We start from the raw sequence: 17,974 nt of genomic DNA on the forward strand, positions 1-17,974 counted from the left end.
CTAGGAAAGCTCTTTCTGCTTTTCCCAGCTTATATTCATTAATATGTTACAGCAGGAACTAAAACACACATGTTGTTATTCTGAAGTTGAAAAAATTCTATTATGCATTTAACTGCTAGGCAGGCTGTTTATGTGAAGGAATTTTTTAAAAATTACTGACGTATTTACGGTTCTCTGACAAAAAATAATTACTAGAATGTTTAACCTATTTTTCCAATTTTTTGTTTGATTTTATTGACAATGAAAACTATCAAGTTTCAGTTAACATGTTTGGGATTTTTAGAAGTTGATACAGTATCTGTTCATCTTTTGCCTGCCTTTTTTTTGAAAGTCAGTAAATATATTTTAAGAATGTTTTATGTGGTAATGTTCTGGTAATCACAGGCCCGAGTAAAAATAGCTTTAGTTATATGGGTGAGGTCATGAAATTAAACTACAAGTATATGCTTATCTGTCCACAGAAGCCTAAAACACACACTGTGTCCTTCCCTCTTCATTATTTGCCATAAGTCAAGTGTAGTTCACAACATGGCATAACGTGAAGAATAAAAGCTCTTGCATCATGGGCCTGAAAATGAAGACCCCTTTACCTCAGAGGCAAATATCAGTTAATGATAGAACAGTAAAACTTGCTACTTGATTTTTAATTTGATCAAATACATCACTAACTTTTTTCCCTGGAGCGAGATATAGAAAGAAGCTTCTGTCATGATAGAGCCTTACATATAGTAATGTAAAATCTAGTAGTTTATATCTTATATACATACGTGTGTGTGTGTGTGAGTGTGGGGACTGTTTTAAGTATATTCTGTACTTCCTCGAGCAGTTCACAACAGCTTATGTTCTTTCTCCAGAAGCTGAAACTTAAATATGTAAAAGAGGTTTCAGTGACCTGCCATGTTGCCCTTTGTGTTTTTCATCCCTTGTGATCCCCAAGACAGGAATGAGAACCCAAGGTGATAGTTCGCTGAGTCTTATAACCGTAACGCTTCTCAGCTGTCCGCTTCTACCGGAAGTGGTGTGCAAAAGATGCTTGGGACACTCTGCCATAAGAGCCAGATTGCTTATCCAACTCCGCAGAACAAGTGTAGCTATATCATACTTCTGCTGTTTTCAGTGTCAAAAAACTGGTCATGGTTTCCTCTGTCAAACTATTTCTCGAATAGAAAAGTATAGGTCAGTTTGCACTTAGGAAAAATGAAAGACATACCATTATTAATGCATTAACAATGAAGTCATCACCGCTGTAGTTTTCTTCTACTTAGAAACAGAGAGAGAACCCAGATGCCTGGAATAAGTGAGCAATGATACACCAGCAACCTGAGACAGGGCTGACTAAAGCTACAGACATGTAAGGCTCAAGGAGCTTTAAAACATCAACAACAACAAAACAGAATTGCACTGTGTAACCCATTATCTAACTAAGGCAGTAGAATGCCGCATATGATTTCAGTATCTGATAGGTTAGTAAAAAAAAAACTGCGAGATAAACCTTCTAGATGTGTGGAGTGCTCAGAGATCAGTTCATTGTGTTCCAGACCTTAAACATTGTTCTTTTCTCATTCCAGCCTTTTAAATACCTTTCTCAGGCAAAGTGCTTTCAAATTTTTATATGTATTGTGATTATTATGAAGACTTCATTATAATTATCCCTCTTTAAACCCACTCTTTATAATTTTACTATGAGCTTCTAGTGAAACAGGGCAACATATGCTTTTTTAAAAATATGAGGAATAAGAAAATAGTTACCTAGTCTAAAAATGACTTTCCCTATTAGAATCTTCCTTTTCTAATTATTTTCTCTAATGTTTTTGCTGTTTTGTTGGCTAAGTAGAAAATTAAATTAGATGCCATAAAGTGGGGCTCTGCAGGCTTTTTTGACCTTGCATTTATCAGTAAGATGGTTTTGAGTCCATGCCTGTAATATACATATATTTTATTCAGAAATAGCACCGACTACTATAAAATATAATATGTATATATAAAAGATATACATATGAATAGACATTTTAAAGAATAAAATGTTTAAAATATAAATATAAGTAAAAGTTGTAATTTTTTTTATATTGTGTGGTACTTTCACCCCATTTTGAGGTCAGTTGTCAAAAACAATTAAAAATTTGATACACCCCTGCTTAGGTACCATAGAATTCCCTGAACTAGTCGCACTAATAAATACCACATGTGTATAGGGATTATTTTACAGAGTTGTTTTGAAGTCAGACAAACAGCCTTCAAGGGGAAAGGTCACTTTCTGATGACTAAAATTAGATTCCACCAAAGCAAAGGAAGAAAAAGATTATGCATCTGTTCCTTTTCCGTGGGGAAGGTTTTGATTGTAAGAAAAATGTTTCATTAAGGACCTCTGGTTTATTCAGTAGTAATAGTAAAACTGCACTCAACAGAAAACAGATCGTAGTGTTTAAGAAGAAAAGTGCAGACCTTAGCAGAATCCGAGGTGTACGCGTTCAGCCCATTATTTCCCTGCCCTGCTGTGAGCAACTTCTGATCCCCTGATAAAGAACCACAGAGCTGATTGTCTTCAGGACCAACATGGTACGCAGCATCTAAGTCAGTGTCCTCATCCATTCCACCATCACTTACCAAGAGCCCTCTCATATTCCTGGCACTGTGCGTGGCGCTAGGATCACCAAAGGGGGACTGAGCTTTCCCTCCAGGAGCTGACAGCCCCAATGTGGGAGGCATTAAAGGAGCAAACCACATGATGCTGCCTGGAGTGTCCAGATAGCTGGTGTGGACTTCTAAAGTGTGCAGCCATTTAGATCTTTTCCTGCCCCAGGAATGTGTACCTTAAACACGAGAGTTGTTCACGTGTACATTCTTGGGGCAGGGAAAGATCTTAATGACACTAATGGAGAGAGAGAAAAGGAAATCGGGAAAATTTAATGTAGAATATGGCAGAAGACTGGCTCCAACTTTGTCCCAGAGCAGAGAAAATGCAGGGAAGCTGGTATTGCCTTCTGTTCCTAGGCCACTATGCACAGAATCAGGGAGCTGACAGCAGGGCGGTGAGTGGGCCCAGGGCCGGGCCAGCCGCTCGCTTTGCTTTGTTTCTCAGGGGTGCCGTCTCGAGTGTTGTGCATCCAATTATGGTGAAAGATTAGGGAGGACCCTGTGAAAAAATTAAAAGGCTGGAAGGAACAATATTTAAAGTGAAGCCACAGCTGCGCCTCATGTTTTTTTTAAAAGGTGAATGGAAATGACTGCTTGAGATAAACTGCAATAAACAGGAACACAGAATGCCAGCTGCCATTCCAGACAAGCGCTCTGCCCTCCCCACACAATTACTGAGGAAAAGCAGCCGTCGACCTCCATTAACCCTCACGTTTTCTTGCCTGCGAGGGCTGAATACGCTTGAAGAACCATGTTAAGTTACCGAAGGCTGGGACCTAGCCCCACCTCAGCCACCTGGGAAAAATCTCTTCCGCTTTGTGGGCCAGGGTCTCCTTTTCTTAAAAGGAAAGAATTAGCCTGATCGGTCTTAGATGTTATAAATGTAAAGCTCCCTGGCTCGTGGTTCAGGTTTCTTATCATATCACCCTGTTGGCACAGCTCGGTTAGCCAGCCTGGTCAGGGAGTGGGTTGTTTCAGGTAACTAGAATTTCCAGTGAAAGGCAAGTGTGTTAAATGTATTCTTGTTGTCACACACACATGCGCACAAACGTGAACACACATATGCATACACACGCCCCTTTCCATGTCATGGTCGTCTTCTCCAGCACTCTCTACTTTGTCTCTTTCCCTTCTCCTCGCTAGTTTCCATTAGGCTTCCAGTTCTCCTCATTTTCGTGTATGTGTATGGCTTTTTAAAAAATTGAGATATGATTCACACACATAAAAGCCACCATTTTAAAGTGTACACTTTGATGGTTTTTAGTATATTCATAAGGCTGTGCACACCATCGTCTAATTCCAGAATTTTTCGTCACCCCACAAAGAAACCCTGTACCCATCAGGAGTCACTCCCAAATCCTTTCTTCTCTCAGCCTCTGACAATCACTAATTCACTTTATGTATTTGTAAATGGACCTGTTCCAGATATTTCAGGCTCCTTTTCTCTCCCTTTCTCCATTCTTCTCACTACCTTCCCCACCCCTTCCTTTTAATAGTAATAACAGCTACTACTTTATAAATTTTCTCTCTGTGCCAGGCACAGCGCCAAGCACTTTCTATATAGTATTTCACTTAATTATTAAAATAACCAAAAAATAGATATTATTTCTTTTTGCAGAAGAAGAAACTGAGGCTCAAAGAGTCTCAGTAACTCGTAGTCATGTCAGAGTCAACGTGTTAAGCAGGGTCTTCGTGACTCTAAATCCTCCTCCCCACCTTCTTTCTGGCCATGAGTCTGTGTCTACCTCCCCTGGATCCTAGGTCCATTCTGACACAGAAGGTTGAGGACACCAGCTTCCTGGCTGCTGATTAAGGCTTGGCTGTTTCATAACCATGCAGTAAGTGTTTGGGACTGTTGTGTTCCTGACAGTGATACTGAATGACTGTGATGGGTTTCCAGGCTTCTAAAATGGCACCTGTTAAAAATAGGTTTGCCAGATAACACTGTCTTGGGCTAAAAAGTATTCTCTGGTAGGCAATCATGTGAGAAGTAGAATGAGCTCAGGTTCATTCCCAGCAGTTTGTGTTTTGGATATGGTGCTCGCAGAGGGGGAAAATCATTCAGTTTTCCACCGTATCCCTTGAGGAGTTAATGTTGAAACACCTTCTCTACAGTAGCCATCTTTGTAGACTGCACCTTAGACTCCTTTACTTTCAGCAAGGTTCCCATTCTAAGTGGCTACTGAACTTTACCGTAGGTGTTGGTTAAATACCTTTGCTTACCTTCACAATCAAAATATTCAAGTGCTATGGACTCTTGTGCAGTGGCACTTCTATCTGCCTGCTTCTGTGTATGTCGCTTCCCTATAGCATAAGAAGGAATGCAGTCAACACTAGGCAAAACCATCCTCACAGTTAGACTAATTGTAAATAAATATCTGCATTCTCTGGACTGGCATCCCAGTTCTTTTGATGTCAGCCAATACGCAAGTAAAATAGGTGTCAGAAGACGCAGGGCCCCAGAGTCCTTCCCCTTGGGTCCCCATCCTGGGCTTTAGATATCCGAGGCCAGCTCTCTCACGGGTACAGGTCCTGAGCAGTTTACCCCCAAAAGCCTTAACGTTGCCCAGCAGCCCAGGCTATCACTTATTTAAGGAAATGTGTTCAGGCAGGTTGGTACGAGGATGCAAAGATAAGAAATTTCAACACCTTTTCGGGAAACCTGTATTTGGCAGCTCATCTTGACCTTTCTGGATATTTAGTGTAAGTGACTGAAATGGAAAATGTCAGAAACACACAATGAAAAGAAAGTGTCCTGACTTACTATCCGTTCAGTGATGCAATTGAAAGATACTATTTTTTAACTTATATTTCCACTACCAATTAAAAAGCACTACCCAGGGGATAAAATAAGATTCAAGAATTTAAAATAACCTGCATGGTGCAAGCATTTATGCACTTGACATTCAACAGCATACAATTTCTTTTCTTGTGGAATGCTGTTTTTATATTCTGGTCTAGTGACAAATTCATGATTTGTCTCAGTGAGAAAATAATTAGAAAGTACTGTCAGTGTATTTTGGTTTTCTTTTGGCCTTTTCGTTTCAAAGAAAATTAATAACATTTACATAACAAACAAGTTCTATACTTCTGGTTCATAATGTTTAAGAGCTTCAGACTCCTCACACTGTAATGCTGCCTATAAATGTTAGAATAAAGCTGTCTTTCAAGCTGGGGAAAGAAAGAAGAGCGACTACCACTTTCCTAAAGGAAGAGAGAGCCTCAGAATCCCAGTTACGTTCCCTGGCAGATGCTGCTAATGGTGATGATGCCAGATATCACTAGGCAATAGATTGCACTGAAGCAAGGGGATCATTAATTGCTTCAAAACAAGCATCCTGGTAAGGCCTTGGCAGAGGCCAGGCTGCTACAAATGAAATCCACCTGGCTCCAGAGTCTGGCCATGCCACATGGAACAGATGTATGCTCAATTACAGAAGAACCAACCCTGTGTTTCATCTAGCTACTTGATCTGCTCAATTTGTTTAAAGCTGTGGTTCTCAAAGTGCCTATGCTAGCATCATCAGCAGCATCTGGGAACTTGTTAGAAATGCACATTCTCACCTCCACCCCAGACTTTCTTGAAAAAGAAAAATAGACTGTGTATTTACAAGCCCTCCAGGTAATCCTCTTGCACAGTCAATCAAGTTTGAGAGCTATTGGCTTAAAGAAATGTGTGACAGAGAGGGTGTGTGTGTGTGTGTGTGTGTGTGTGTGTGTGTGTGTGTCTGTGCACGCGCACATGCATGCTCCTCCCTGGTCTCCACTTGGCCGACCAGTGTCCCAGCAACCCCTGGCATCCTGAGTTCCTTTCTGGGCCACGGGGGACCAGTGTATTCATCAGCTTCTGGGATGATGCAGCCCATAATCCTTAGGAAGTTTTTTGTCAATGGCAAAAAACTTTTTACCTTTTTACCATTGGTGGCAAGTATTTACTTCATTGCTTTAACAAGCACTTCCTGAGGCCTGCAGGTAACACCAGTGTAGAAGACAGAGAAAGAGCAGTCAAGGCCTGTGAGGCCTCTTAACCTTAGAGAAGATCTGCAAAACCTCTAACCTTTTGCAATTCCTGGGTCTTATTAGAAACGCAGAGTCTCCGGCCCTGTCTCTGATTTAGAACATGCATCTTAGCAAGATCTTGAGGTGACTCATAAGTACCCTGAAGCCTGAGAAGCATTGCACCAGGTAACAACTTAGCAGTGTGAAAAAGAGGATGCTAGACGTGGTATCTGTAGGGGTTATTAGTGAATTAGTACTGAGACAATGAGCATTATAAAACAAGTACATCCAATAATTTTTAAAAGTCTATTTCAGTTCCCGTGGCAAAGAGTGAAAAGTGAGAAACAAATGCATCTGGGAGGACGGGAAGCTCAATGCGGGGAAGAGCAGAAAGACAGAAAATTGGGGGAAACACTTTTCTTTCTCCCACTCCTCCTTCCCACAGCTGAATCTTGTCCAGGCCTACAACTGTTCCTGCTCCAAATCTTACATCTGCTTTTATTCCCACCTCTGTGCCTTTCTCATCTACTGGATCCCCTGATTCCCTAGGCCAGGTTTCCTTAAATCCATTCATCCTCAGGGGAGTTTGAGGAGCCCTTTCCTCTTGGTCTGACAGGCCCTTTCCGCCTCTGTAGGTTTTATCATCTGTGCAGGACTCAGAAGGAAGCAGCTGCTTGTTGTGTCCTAAGCACCAGATGGCTTTAGGTTCAGGTTTAGGCTGTTATTTCCTGAAGTGTGTTCCTGAGAGCCCTAGAGCCCACCCACCCCCCTACCCCCGCCGATTTTCCCACAAAAAATACAGTTTGTCAATTAAATAGATTTTGAAAATGCAGAAAACACCCAATTTTCCACTTGTAAATTTACGTGGAGATTAGCATGCTGAAGGCTTCTTGCTTCAGAGACACCACAATGCTGCTAGTAAGGTGGGCTGGGCCAGAGGCAGGAAGGCAGAACCTGGGGAGGGGATGCAGGAATGATCTTGGTGTGTAAGGGATGGGGCCATGCCATATGCCGAAAAAAAAGTATGGAAAGGTCCTGGGGACATATTAGATTTGAAGAGAGATGATACCTACCCATGCGGAACATTTTGCTTTTTATTTCATTACTGAATGCCCCTCTTTGTTCTTGTCCAGATTGGGGATTTGCAGTAGAACAGAGCACATCAGGAAAGGCTGAGCGTTGGTGTTCAGAGTCTACAAGCGCTCAATGATCTGTGTTCTAAGATCATGGTGGCTTGCATGGCGTCATTGAAAGTCATTGTGAGCCTTATCTGCTCAGGCACAGCGGGTGGCAGTAGGGAATTTAGCGACAGATGAGGACAAAAACTTCCTGGGGCTGAATAGCGGTGAGTTTCTAATCATATTTTTGCTTTCATCTGGGGCCTGAATAGCTTTTCTGCCTGATAGTGATGAGCCCTATTCCTCAGTTGCCCTTTGCTTTTGCTAGCAATACCAATTTTAGATGTCGTACTTTTGTTTTATGAGGGTATTTCCCAAGGCTGTTTTAGGAGTGGACAAGGCTCTGCTTGTCATAAGTGCAACCTGACAGTGGTGTTTTGAGTCAGCCTCTTCCTTTTCCTGTACCCTTGGCTGTTTCTCACCCTGGAGCGTCTTGGGCTTGGCTGGATTGAGGGGGCTGGTGGAAGACGTATTTGCCTTGCAGGTATAATTCCTCAGAGAATAAACCGTCTTTGAAACCACACACACATATATTTTACACATGTGGGCAACTGAAAGAAAATTAGGTTCTCATTGTTACATTTTAACATTGAGCAGTGATGGTAAGGAGAGTGATCCTGATGAGAAGATATTTGTATTGTGGATATCTGTGGTTATGATTTAGCCTGTGGTATGTATGCTTTGCCAGTGTTTTCTCTTTTTGTGAGAAAACGTCACATCCATCTCAGGGAAGAAGTAGACCCATAACTCTTTGTGCCACATTTTATCCCCTACATGGTACCTACCATTATTATTAGTCTGAACACCTTACTCTTTCATGTGGAAAAGTGATGTGAAAAAGCAGAAAGATCTGGGATTAGAAAGCATGGACTTGGATCCTACTGCTCCTGCCTAACAGTATGGTAACCTTTCATCTCCCGCAGTTTCCTCATATTCAAAGCAGAAATTGGAGTATGAACCATAATGCTACCGTCTATCACAGATTTACATTACCACAGGTCGGGTACAGCTGCTAAGTAATTTACCTAAGTTTTCTCATTTAATCTTCCCGCATCTAGTGAGATCCTTTGCCTCTGGACTGGGAAGAGTTTTCCAAGCACAAAAGCCACTGACAGCATGACAGAGGAAGCAAGCTATTGACTTAACTACATAACATTTACGGTTGAAACTCAAAAGGACAAATACTCTACTATAAAATGTTTAAAATTCTCAGACCTTAGTAGAAAAATAAGCAAAGCTAGGAATAAGTAATTCAGAGAAAAGAAAGTACAGTCACTAAAACATTTAAATATTTACTCTAACTAGTAATCAAAGAAATTAAAATTTAGAAACATTACTTTTTGCCTATCAAATTTTTTAAAACCTTTTTTTTTAAGTGAAAATTTCAGTGTTAGCCAGGATGTAGTGAAAGCTGCACCCTCTTACATTGCTGGCGGGCGTGTGGATTGGAACAGCTTTTTTTGAGAGCAATGTGACAAAATGTGTCAAGAGCCTCAACAAATGTTCACACTCAGCTGATCTGCTAATTCCACTTCCAGGAACTAATCCTGAGGAAATAATCAGACATGTGGGCAGGCATTTATGTAAAGAGGCTAATTTCTGGCCGGGCACGGTGGCTTACGCTTGTAATCCCAGCACTTTGGGAGGCTGAGGCAGGCGGATCATCAGGTCAAGAGACTGAGACCATCCTGGCCGACATGGTGAAACCCCGTCTCTACTAAAAATACAAAAATTAGCTGAGCATAGTGACGCGAGCCTGTAGTCCCAGCTGCTTGGGAGGCTAAGGCAGGAGAATTGGGAGGTGAAGGTTGCAGTGAGCCAAAATGGCGCCACTGCACTCCAGCCTGGCGACAGAGCGAGACTGCATCTCACCAAAAAAAAAAAAAAGAGGCTAACTTCCATGTTATTTTTAATTTAACACAACCCAAATGGCTAACCATAGAGGGTAACTCCATAGGATAGAATGATATGCAGCCATTAAAGATTGTATTTTTATTCCTTTCTGGCTTTTCTGGAGGAAAAATTTTTTAAAGATTTTAAAATTATGTTTTTAAAGAATTTGAAGTGATACAAGGGCAATTCTGAAAATATAATAAACAATATGATCTCAACTTTATAAAAAGGAAAATAATACACACATATGATAAAAACTAGGAGGAAATATACTAAAATGTTAGCAATCATCTCTCTCTAAGTGGTGGGATTATGGGTGATGTTTATATTCTTTATGCTTTTCTTGATTTGTTCAGTGGTATCCAGAGACAGAAAGAGAAGGAGAGAGGGGGAAAGAGTGTATTATACAACAGTCCTCTTTAAACTGTTAATGAAGTATTCAGGTGTAAAGAACTGCAATTAATGTAAATGGAAATATTTGTAAGGCCTCTCCCAATATCTGTAGCTCTAGTTTATCAAGAAAGATAGACATGGAATCAAGGGTATCTTCACACCTTCATACCCTGGGATAAGTGTTTTCTTTAAAGCCTGTTTTAGACCCTAGGCTAATGTCGGGCCAGCGTGTGTTCAACATTAATCCTTAACATTCATGTTGCTATCTACTGATTTTATATTTGGATATTCAGCTATACTCAACAGTCTTCTGCCTGTTGAAGACTTTGGTGAGAATCTCTTTTGTCTGTGATACGGATTGAGAAATAGGTTCACTGACTGTACAAAATCTGCCTGGCAGATACGGGGATTTGAAATGAACTTGTTTTAAATAAAGGTGTCAAGTGATGTGATTCTGTTTTGGCTGGACCATCCCAAGTGCCAGCCTTGCATATTCGGAAAGGTGGTTTGCCCTAATTAAGGTTCCAAGCAGTACAGTTGCAAGTGGTTTCTGAAATAAAAGGCATTCTTGCTTCCCTCTATAACCTTATGGTTGCTTTCTTAAGGCTCGGTTTTATGCTAGCCCAGCAAAAAATAAGAACTATGAAAGCAGTCTTTCACATCTGTAAAAAAAAAAAAAAAAATCTGTATAAAAGTAGTCTTTCACTTTATGACTGTACCACACACACACACACACACACACACACATATGCTAGCTCCTAGTATGATGCAGTTTCATTGATACACGCTAAAATGGGGTGCTATATATATAGACAGAGATAATCGCTAAGTGTGTACAGTTGAAAGAATGCTTATGGTGTCCAAGGATTAAAAAGTGTGAGAGAAAAGGAGAGTAGAGATGAGGTTTCTTCGAACTAGTTCTCAAACCTGTTGAAATTAAATATCTGGCACTAGAGCCTGGGGCATTCTAATGCAGCCTGTAGAAGCTGGATCTTCGGAACCACTGTCTTAGCTGTACTTTGCTGTCATGTATTTTATTCTGTGCTGTCTAGTACAATATCCACTAACCATCTGTGATGGTTGAGCTCTTGAAATGAGGTAGTGTGCCTGAGGAGCTGAATTTTTAATATTAATTAATTAATTCTTAAGTTGAAATGCAAATAGCCACATGAGACTAATAACTACCATATTAGACAGAGCAGCCTTAACCTATTGTATACTGTCCTTCACTTGGGAATGAAGTTATTTTCAGTGTGCCCTTCCAACAGGCTGTGCCTTTTGTCATTGTGACACAGTGATGCTCCAGAACCTCCTTCTGGGAGAATGAAGGCATCACCAAGCCTTTAGTAGCCACACCCAGTCACATGACCTGCATTTTGTAATATAATTTGCTCAGTGTGGTCTTCAAGCCCTCGCTCAGTGCATGAAATGTTACTTCTCAAAGCCTTTGTCATCTCACAAAACTAAAATTTCATCCTCAGCCCAGGATTTTTGACTCATGTTGTTTGTTTTTTTGTAGTAGTTTCATTTTTAACCAAGGAAATCATTTTTAATCTTCTCCCCTGTTGTTTAAAGGGTGTAAAAGTTCAGCATGGTGAGTTTTTATGGGGCATTTAATGAGAAGCCAAGCATTGTAAACATATCCAAAGGATCACAGTAGTGTAGTTTACCAAATCCTTTTCCTATGCACACTGACCTGACCTCCCTTCAAAATATGAAACAGATGGGCCCAGCTAGAATTCTCCAGCTATTCCAGACATTATTATCAAGGTTTCTCACATTCTAAAACCTGGTGAGATGAGGCTTGCCCTTGAATGGAACCAAGAGTCCCTGACAAGACTGTAAGCTGCATGGAGGCAGGTGCTATGTCTGTCTTGTCCTGGATTCTCTTCTGGCCTTATTGTGGCATCTGCCAGATCCCAGAGGCTGCATGTTGGTGAAGTGAATTACTGTTCTTGCCATAGAGAAAATGGGCTGGCTAAAGGGACATGTAAAGCAGAGAGAAGACAAGATCAGGGAAAGGGCACATTTGGGATCGAAGTGATTTGATTCAGGAGAAAGTACTTGCCCTCCACAACTTTACCTATACCTAGCAGGTAAGAAGAAGAAAGATTGCAGTGACAAATAATGTAGTTCTATCCTGGTGAAAATCATTGAGTACCATGATGGTGATTACTTAGACTAGAGATTAGAATGAGCTCTGAAGAATTGAAATTCAAGCCAGAGAGACTGGTAAAATTTCAGCTTTTAATAATTCAAATGCTCTTGTGCTGCAGCCTATTTATTTGTTTTTCATCTAATGTTACAGTTCTAAGAAACTTAACAAGTTAGACTGCCTGTGGTTGTGCTATATCTGCCCACTTATCAGCATTTTTTGTTTTCTTGAAATTTTAGGCACAGAAAAATGAGAGAGAGTCTATCAGACAGAAGTTGGCACTTGGAAGCTTCTTTGATGATGGCCCAGGAATTTATACCAGCTGTAGCAAAAGTGGGAAGCCAAGCCTTTCTTCCCGGTGAGTGTTCTTTTGAGTTGAATTTCTGATATGTACACAGTGGATTTTGTCACTTGATTATTCTAATAAAAAATGGCTTTTAAATCTTCCATAGTTTTTTTTTTTTTTTCCCCTCGCATAATGGGTTTTAGACCCTTCCCCACTTGTTTGTTCGTTTCTTTGTTGTTATTATTGTTGTTATTGGCTCATTGCCCAGCTACTTGAGGTCAGATTTTTATATTCCATTTTTTTTCTAGACACAATACTGATGTTGTACACTGATAGAGGAATCAAGCCACACTCCTAAGCAAGCTGACTTATGATTAGAGACATGTGGCAGACTACCAAATTTCCCATTAAGCAGTCACAGATCACCCAGAATCACCCCCCTGACACATTTGATTGCAATAAATACTCATAACTGAGAAATGCAATTCCCGCTTTGATCATTCAATGTTTATTACAGTTCTTAACCTGTCCTCCAGGTGGTTTTTCTTTATCTTAATTTATTTCAGGATATTATTGGTCATTTGCATAGCTTCTAATTCCAAGTAAGACATATTTAAATTATAATTTTATCCAAAAAAACAGTGCTATAGGCCAGAGTTTCTCAAACTTTAATGTGCTTATGAATCATCTGGGGATTTTGTTAAAATGAAGACTCTGATTCAGTAGATCTAGGTGAGGCTCAAGATCCTCCATTTCTGTGAAGCCTCAGCTGTGATATTCATGCTGCCATTCCATAGGTTACTTTGATTAGTGAAAGTACAGACAGTCTGCAAAGTTAGGCATTACAAATACGGGTATTCCGAGTGATGAAAGCGCGTAGAACGTTTTTACTAAGATATACTAACTGATGACCTATCGGCATTCTCATGGTCTCCACCTCACTCCTCAAATGTCTGTTTCCTCTCAGTCTTCCTTTGGGCTAAAAGCAAATATACTCTGTTAAAATACTCAGTTATTTTACCATCTTCAGCTAGGCGTTGGAAACAAATTATAGTATTTATGCATCCATTTAACCAACATATTTCTTCCATGTCTTCGTGTGAGGCCTGGAACTAGGCATTTCTAAAATATCTATCTGTATTCCATATGGCTTTCAGTAAGGCTTGTACTACTGTCTTATCCTGAGAGATTCTAAATCAGCAACAATCAGAAAGCAGACACATACTCACATATACACCTATTTGTGAGGCACTGCAGGCAGATCAGTACATCAAGACAAGAACGCCAGTTTCACCAGGCAGTGTTCCAGCATCTCTTCCTCAGCTGGGTGCCAGTTCTGTCTCAGAACATTCCCTTGTATTCCTACATATCCCTCCAGAACTGGATGGTCAGCCCTCCCCTTTCCCTTGGGAGCACCTCTTTCCCCTCCCAGTTAGATGTGGCAGAAGACGCTTTGGCCTAGGAACCTGGAGGTCTGAGGATTAGTCCTAGTACTTTTCTAATTTTGAGACTTTAACAATTTACTTAGTTTTACCATGTCTCATTTTCTTCATTTTTGTGAAATGAGAGCATTGGACCATATCATCTTAACAGATCTCTGCCGCTGCACTCTGATATTTCCCAGAGTGCCAAAATTTCTTCTTTTAGAAGCCCAATCTGTCTGTTCAACAATGTCATATCCCTGTTACAAATGAGAGGTTTTGGTTTTGAAAATCAATGATATACACACACACACACACACACACACACACACATACACCTATGTACATATATATAACCCATATACATGTATATGTACATAGGTATATATGGATGTATACATATGTATATGTGTCTCCGTGTGTGTGTATATATGTATACTCCAGGTATATTTATATTATCCTTGTCCCACTCTCCAGAAGTAATAACTTTTTACTTCTTAACTGTTTCTTCTGGTATTTACCTACATATCTCTAAATAAAATGCTTATCTTCTTAGTTTTTATTTTAACCATCAGACTATCTACTATAAAAAAAACAGTGATTTAGCTTTTTTTATAGCCCTCCCAAAGACTCTCATCTCTTCTATTCTTCCTTTAGAGTAATTTCATAATTTAGAGTCAAATAGCTATTTAATGTTTACATTATTAAGATAATGCATTATTCATCGCTTCTCGGCCTTTTAGCTAAGATCAAGTGTAGATTATGCATTATTCTCACTGAACCATGTAGTAAACTATGGTTACTTGAGAAATTTTATTTTTTTTGTCCTGAAATTAGAATTGCCTGCTTTTTCCCCATGTACTGCATTTGTATTCCAGTGTGTGAATATACCACAATTTATTTGGCCACTCTCCTGATAATGGGCACTGGATTGTTTCAAAGGTTTTGCTCTTGTGAACAATGCTACTTACAAACATTCTTGTACATGTCTTTTGCTGTACATATGCAAGCGTTTCTCTTTGGGGCATACCTAGGGGTGGAATTACTAGGAAAATACATGAATGTTTACACTTAGAATATAATGTCAAACTGTTTTCCAACATGGTTGCAACAAGTCATACTCCTGCCATCAATGTTTCAGAGATCCTGTGGATCCATAACATTGCTAACATTTGATATTGCCAATTTCTTTTAAGTTTTTGTGAATTGAATAGGTATAAAATTATTTTTATTGCGTATATTAGCCATATTTTTTTTCCTCTTCTGTGAAGTATCTGTTTGGGTCCTATGCCAAATTGCTGTTGGATTCCTTATGCTTTTCTCATCGACTTATCGAAGTTCTTCAGTCATGATACTAATGTTTAATACATTGTATGTATTGTATATATCATCTCCCAAGTTGTAACTTGTTTTTCACTTTTTTAATATGTGTTTTATGACCATAAGTTATTAATTTTATGGGTTAATTTTATACTGAATTTTATCAAACTTCTCTAATCAATGGCTTTCTGTATCTTGTGTAAGAAATTTTCTTCTCCCCCAAGATCCAATAGACATTCATTAGACTTCCTACCAAGAGTTGAAAGTGTTGAGTTTTTAAAAGTCTGCAATCAATCAAAAATTGATTTCTTAATATGGGATGAAGAAGTCAAATTTGATCGTTTTCCTTATAGATGACCATTTCTTTATCATATTTATTGAACAATCACTCTTTTACTCACTGATCTTATAGACTACTCCCATGGATACTGCATATTAATGGAAATATATTCTATTTCATTATTGTTTCTATCTCAGCAGCAAAATATAGTCTTAATTACAATAGCTTCAAAATAAGTCCTGATATCTGGACAGGAAAGTTCTTTTTGTTATTCTTTTTCTTCAGAAGTATGCTGCCCGTTATGGCTTTCTTTATTCCTCTACATAAACTTTAAATAATATAATCAAGTTTAATAAAATACTCTCTTGGAATTTTGAATGTAATTGCATTGATTCTATAGACCAATTTAGGAAGCATTACATTTTCACATTGTCTTTCTATCCATGAATATGGTCTATCTCTCCATTTATTTAGATCTTATTAGATATTTCTTAATAAGGTTTTATAATTTCCCATTTAGACATATTACACATCCCTTGTTATATTTATTTCTAGATACTTGCTATTCTGATATCTTAAATTCTCTTCAGTAATGCTTTCTCATTTGCTGCTGGTGAACAGAAATGCAATGAACTTCGTATACTAATGTTATATCCAGCCACTTTGTTATTGCTTCTATTACTTCTCCACTCTCCTATTATTTCTAATAAAGTTGTCTGTAGATTCCCTGGGATTTTTGAACAATGATATCATCTACAAATAATGGCAGCTTTATTTATTCATTTCCAATTCTCATGCTCCTGGTTTCTTTCTTTGTCTTATTGGATTAGGTAGGTACCCTAACACAGTGACGGTTAGAAATAGTAGTAGCTGGAATCCTTAGGTAATTTCTCATATTAAATGAAATGTTTCTACTGTTTTCCCATTTTAGATTATGTTAATTTTATGTTTTCTTTAATGATTCTCTTTATGAGATGATATTCCCTTCCAGTTATAACTTACAAAGAATTTTTATCATGAATGGGTATTTAACTTTATCACATGCTTTTTCTTCATCTGTTGAGGTGAAGAAAAAGTAAAATTTCATTCTGTTAAGCTATTGTATGAATTAATGAATTATATTTATAGATTTTCAAAATATTAAACTGTGCTAGCATACCCAGTCTAAACCTAAACTGGTTAGGGAGTATTATATTTTTTCAGATACTGTTGGAGTATTATATTTTTTCAGATACTAATATTATAAATAAAATCTGAGTAAATAAATTATAAATAAAATTAATATTTTATTTATAACATTTTGTTTAGTATTGTTAGGTTTATATTCATGATTGACATGGATGTATTGTATTCTTTTCTTCTGATATTTTTGTTTGGTTTTAGTATCAGGGTCCTGCTGGCTTAAAAACGGATTGGGAACTATTCTCTTTCATATTGTCTAAGAAAAGTTTACATAATATTTTTATGATCTGTTTCTATAAAGTTTGGTAGGACTCATTTCTCTCTGGGCCTGGTGTTTACTTTGTGTATTTGCTTTAACAACAGCTTCCATTTCTTAAGTGGTTATAATATTATACATACTTTTTATTTCCTCAGATCAGTCTGATGAGTTGTATTTTTCTTGGAATATGTCCATTTTGTTTGTTTTCAAAATTGTTGGCATATTTTCTCATTTCACTAAAAATATTAATTTTAATTAAATTGTTTAAAATGTTTTCTTCTGATCTGTTGTCCATCATGACTTTCTGAGTTTATTTTTTGTTTGTTTTGCTTTCTGCCCACCAATAACTAAGTATAAGACACTAAAAGCTGTTTATAAACTGTGGTTGGCGCTAGTTGGCATCCGTCATCTGCTTAGAGAGCTCTTCCCTGACCACCCTGTTAAAAGTAAACACTCTCATACCCATCACTTTGTCCTGTCTTATCCTGCTTATCTTCTTATCCTGATTTGTTGGTATGTGTGGGGGTGGGAGAGAAGGGGGGTGCTTATTACTACCTGACATTGTAGTGTGTATACTTTGTTCTGTCTTTCTCTAGCTCTAAAATATAAGCTCTAAGAGAGCAGGTCTTCATCTCTATTTTGTTCACCACTGTAACTAATGCCTAAAATAGTGTCTAATACATAATCACTAAATATTTATTGAACAAATGAATGGTGAACTTCACTATAGAATGGCCAAATAAGGACACAGTTCTTTCATTGGGATGCATCTAATTAGGAGTATCTGGGGGTCTTTTCTCTTGGGCTATGAATTGTGACTGAGAAACCCTCCAACCTCATCTTGAGTCATTTTAAACCTGGCTGCCAATGTTTTAAGACTCTAGCAGGGGAAAGATGGGAACCGTAGCATGTAAAATTTTACTTAATTTCCTTGATTTCAGTAAAGCACCTGTTTGCCACCTCAGCTGTGCCTG

The 17,974-nt window shown here is 38.6% G+C and overlaps 1 protein-coding gene across 4 annotated transcripts in view; it reads left to right on the forward strand.

The window, feature by feature from the left end:
- SCHIP1 (schwannomin interacting protein 1) overlaps positions 1–17,974 on the forward strand; it is a 151,501-nt gene that overhangs the window by 106,239 nt on the left and 27,288 nt on the right. For all 4 annotated transcript variants that reach the window (XM_011997540.1, XM_011997530.1, XM_011997553.1 and 1 more), the window contains one exon: positions 12,492–12,610. In XM_011997540.1, coding sequence (XP_011852930.1) covers positions 12,492–12,610 — 119 coding nt within the window. The remainder of the gene's footprint in view (positions 1–12,491; positions 12,611–17,974) is intronic.

This window comes from Mandrillus leucophaeus, unplaced genomic scaffold, assembly GCF_000951045.1.
Source record: "Mandrillus leucophaeus isolate KB7577 unplaced genomic scaffold, Mleu.le_1.0 Scaffold1146, whole genome shotgun sequence".
Classification (NCBI taxonomy): Eukaryota; Metazoa; Chordata; class Mammalia; order Primates; family Cercopithecidae; genus Mandrillus; species Mandrillus leucophaeus.